The sequence below is a fragment of the Octopus bimaculoides genome, chromosome 5, assembly GCF_001194135.2.
Source record: "Octopus bimaculoides isolate UCB-OBI-ISO-001 chromosome 5, ASM119413v2, whole genome shotgun sequence".
In the NCBI taxonomy this organism is placed as follows: Eukaryota; Metazoa; Mollusca; class Cephalopoda; order Octopoda; family Octopodidae; genus Octopus; species Octopus bimaculoides.
The window spans coordinates 122549067-122553257 of NC_068985.1; the positions used below are offsets into that span (position 1 = coordinate 122549067).

Consider the following 4191-nt stretch of genomic DNA (forward strand, 5'->3'; position numbering starts at 1 on the left):
TATATATATATATATATATATATACATATATACTTACACAAACAATACACACACATACTTACAAACATATACACATATATATATATACATACACAAACATATACACATATGTATACATACACAAACATACACACACATGTATACAGACACATACATGTATATGTACACAAACATATACACACACACACACATCATCATCATCATCGTTTAACGTCCGCTTTCCATGCTAGCATGGGTTGGACGATTTGACTGAGGACTGGTGAACCAGATGGCTACACCAGGCTCCAAGCTGATTTGGCAGTGTTTCTACAGCTTGTGGCCCTTCCGTCTGGCATTCGGCATGATAGATTGCTAGCCACTACAGACATTTTTTTTCTCTCCTTGTTTCTGTGTTCCTTTCTGTGGAAGAGCGTTGGCTCGAAACATTAAAGACTTTTCCAATTCCTGAGCATTATACTAATACATCTGTTTGTTTTCTACACCGCCTGTCTTTGTCGTTTGTTTTTTTTGTGAATTCTCCCTATATATACACACACACACACACACACACACACACACACAAGCATATATAAAGTTACAATCTAAATAATCAAGAAAAAGTATTAAGCCCCAACTAAACATACATACATACTACATATATACATACAGACATACATACATACATGCATACATGCATCCTGTGTCTCCTGGATTTTTTTTTTAAATAGGATACTGTGTCCCTGTATGTCAATAGAACCAGCAGAAAAAGATTGGCATAAAAAAAGACATCTGATCATAAAACACTGTCTCAAAAAGTCCAATCCAACTCCTACCAGCATGGAAAAGCAGATGTTAATAAATACTCATAAGAGAAAGAGTATTGACTCACCACCAAAATAACTGCCTTTACCACATCTTTTAACTTCTACTGATTCATCTCCCTGTCATGAGAAAAATTCAGATTTAAGGTTAAAAGGGTTATGCAATAAAGTTTGTATGCCTATACAACAGATATTAATAATTCATAGAAGTTAAAACATTTTGCAAATACCAATTAAAATTAATACAGATAACAAATGAGGATAGGTAACGAAGTCTCAAGTTGAGAGGGAAAGCATAAGAATATGGTGAAGTTCCTGACTTTCTCAAGAATATTATTCAAGGCAGTGAGCTGGCAGAATCATTAGCATGCGGGACAAAATGCTTAGTGGTATTTCATCTTTTGTTATGTTCTGAGTTCAAACCCCACCGAGGTCGACTTTGCCTTTCAGCAAAAATTATAATAGCACAAATCAGTTTGAGAAGTTGACTACTGCTTCTTTAGTCAATGTAAAGAGACAACTAAATAACAAGGTGTTTTGTCCATCAATTCAACGATTCTGTCACCAGAAAGGACTGATAGATGAATTAGGAAGGAAGGGGCGATGTCATACTTGGTAGTAGGATGATGAAAATTGTATGCCGAAAAAAATAAATCAAACAGCGTTTCAACTATGTGTGAATATATGTGTGTATGTAAAAGGGTGGTATGTGAATGTGCGTGTGTGTGTGTGAATGAATGAGTGCATGTGTGTGTGTGTATGTGTGTATATGTGTACATGTGTGCACACAATGGAAGTGGGATGGTTCATCTTTGTTCGTTTAGTATTTGGGTTTAATTTTTGATTTGGTTGAATCTTCATTGGTTTTTTTTTTGTTGGTCAGTTATTTTTAGCGTTTTGATAGAAAAAGTCATTCTAAAATTGTTTTCTAACGTAAGCGTGCCCAAACAAATCGGATGCTTACACAGAGCAGGTTTTACAGCCACATCGTCCAAACCGACTGTGTGAAACCAAGCATAGCTGCTAGTGTGTACGTGTGTATATATATATATACACACACACACACACACACACACACACACACACACACACACACACACACACACACACACACACTCACATGGCACTTTTCTATTTGTCAACTAAATTCACTCAGAAGGTACTAGTCAGCTTGAAGCTCTAGTGGAATATACTTGTCCAAGGTGCCGCATAATATCAGTAAATTTGAATCCACACAGTTGCAAAGCAATATCATATCCATGCCTGCAATTAACTGTTTCTGCTCCTATTTGATGCTGTTGAAGGAAACTTTTGCAATGTTCATATTGCAGGATGATTGTGGAAATTTCTTTCCATGGATGTGGAAGCTGCATTCTTTTATCTGTTTCTTGTTTCAGTCACTGGATTGCAGCCATGTTTGGGAACCCCGTTGAAGGGTTTAGTCAAAGAAGTCAACCCCAGTACTTATTCTTTTAAAGCCCAGTATCTCTTTTATTGAGATGTTAAGTTATGGACACAAAAAAACCCAACACTAGTTGTGAAGCAGTAGTGGGGGACAAACACAAATGTACTTACACTTAGATATATATACATATATGTGATGGTTGGGAAGCAAGCTTTTTAACTGCACAGTCACACTTGCACCCTGTATAGTGTAAAATATTTAAATAAAAGTGCAGGCGTGGCTGTGTGGTAACAAGCTTGCTTCCCAACTATTTGGTTCCTAGTTTGGTCCCACTTTGTGGCACCTTGGACAAGTGTCTTCTATTATAGCTTTTGGCTAACCAAAGCTTTGTGAATGGATTTGGTAGATGGATGATGGAAACTGAGAGAAGCTTATCACCACCATCATCATCATCATCATCATCATTTAGTGTCTGTTTTCCATGCTGGAAAGGGTTAGATGGTGTGATAGGAACTGATAATCTGGAGAGCTACACCAGGCTCCAGTCTGATTTGGCATGGTTTCTATGGCTGGATGTCCTTCCTGTATATATTGTATATCTTTGTGCCTGTGTTTGTCTCCCACCAATTTTTGACAACTGGTGTGTTGGTGTTTTTACATCCTATTAACCTAGTAGTTTGGCAAAAGAAATTATAGAATAAGTACCAGGCTTCAATAAAAAAAAATATACTGGGGTTGATTCATTTGATTAAAAATTCTTCAAGGTGGTACCCCAGCTACTGTCTAAGGACTGAAGAAAGTAAAAGAGAAGAGGCTTAAATAGCTTGTGGAGTAAAGTGGAGCAAAGATAACTTGACAGAGTAGAGGTGGAGTGAAGAAGACCCTAACCCTAACCCAATAAAGTGGAGCAAAGCAAAACAGAGCAGTTGAGTTGGTGTGAGAAACACCTAATGAAATGCAGGTGGAGTGAAAATGCAGAAGAATGGATGTGGAGCATAGGTGGAGTTATGCAAATTGGAGTGGCCTAAGTACTTGTGGAGTAGAGATGGAACAAAGAAGACCTAGTAGAGGTGCAGTAAAGAAGTTGAGGTAGAGTTCAGTCAAAAGATATACTATCAGGGATATAGCTGCAGTCTGTGATATGCAATGTATTTCCAAACATTTTTTTTGCTGCATACAACTTGAAAATAAAAAATACTTATTTTCTCATTTACCTTTTTGACAGTGATACTGACTTCTCCATCTTCCACAAAATACATGCAGTTTGCATCATCTCCCTAAAAGTAAGTAAATCAAGGCAAAAATTTGAGCTTCACAATTATCAAATAAAATGTAATTAAACAAAGTTCAACAGAGAAAGATGAAAAGGGCAAAAAAGAGACAAAAAACAAAAATCAATATTAATCAAAAAGGGATTTCATTATTTTTCTTTCGATATTGAATTTTCTTTTCTTTCTCTGAATTGAATATCTGATTCAAGATCCAAAGCAAATACACACAACAACATTGTTAGCTCCACCAAGGTTGAATTCTGTGCAAGCTTCATAATTATAACAGACTCTATGTACTTCTAACACAGCTCAGCTGTGTATTCAGCATGATGCATTTTTGCCTGAAGTTGCAAACAGCATATATATATATGTATATAAATAAATAAGCATACACACACACACACACACACACACCATCATCATCATCATCATCATCATCATCATTTAACGTCCATTGTCCATGCTGGCATGGGTTGGACGGTTTGACTGGGCTGGCCTGCTGAAAGGCTGCAACAGACTCCAGTCTGATTTGGCACGGTTACTATGGCTGGATGTCCTTCCTAATGCCAACCACTCCGAGAATGTAATGGGTGCTTTTATGTGCCACTGGCATGGATGCCACGGGATGCATTTATGTGCCACCAGCATGGGTGCCAGTTTGCATGACACCGGGATGCATTTATGTGCCACCAGCATGGGTGCCAGTTTGCATGAC

General features: G+C 37.5%; 1 protein-coding gene across 3 annotated transcripts in view; it reads right to left on the reverse strand.

Annotated features, from left to right (window-relative positions):
- Window positions 1-4191, reverse strand: part of LOC106880932 (cAMP-dependent protein kinase type II regulatory subunit) — a 141686-nt gene that overhangs the window by 3037 nt on the left and 134458 nt on the right. For all 3 annotated transcript variants that reach the window (XM_014931105.2, XM_014931104.2, XM_014931107.2), the window contains exons 10-11: window positions 3420-3482; window positions 869-920 (exon numbers count right to left, since the gene is read on the reverse strand). In XM_014931105.2, coding sequence (XP_014786591.1) covers window positions 869-920; window positions 3420-3482 — 115 coding nt within the window. The remainder of the gene's footprint in view (window positions 1-868; window positions 921-3419; window positions 3483-4191) is intronic.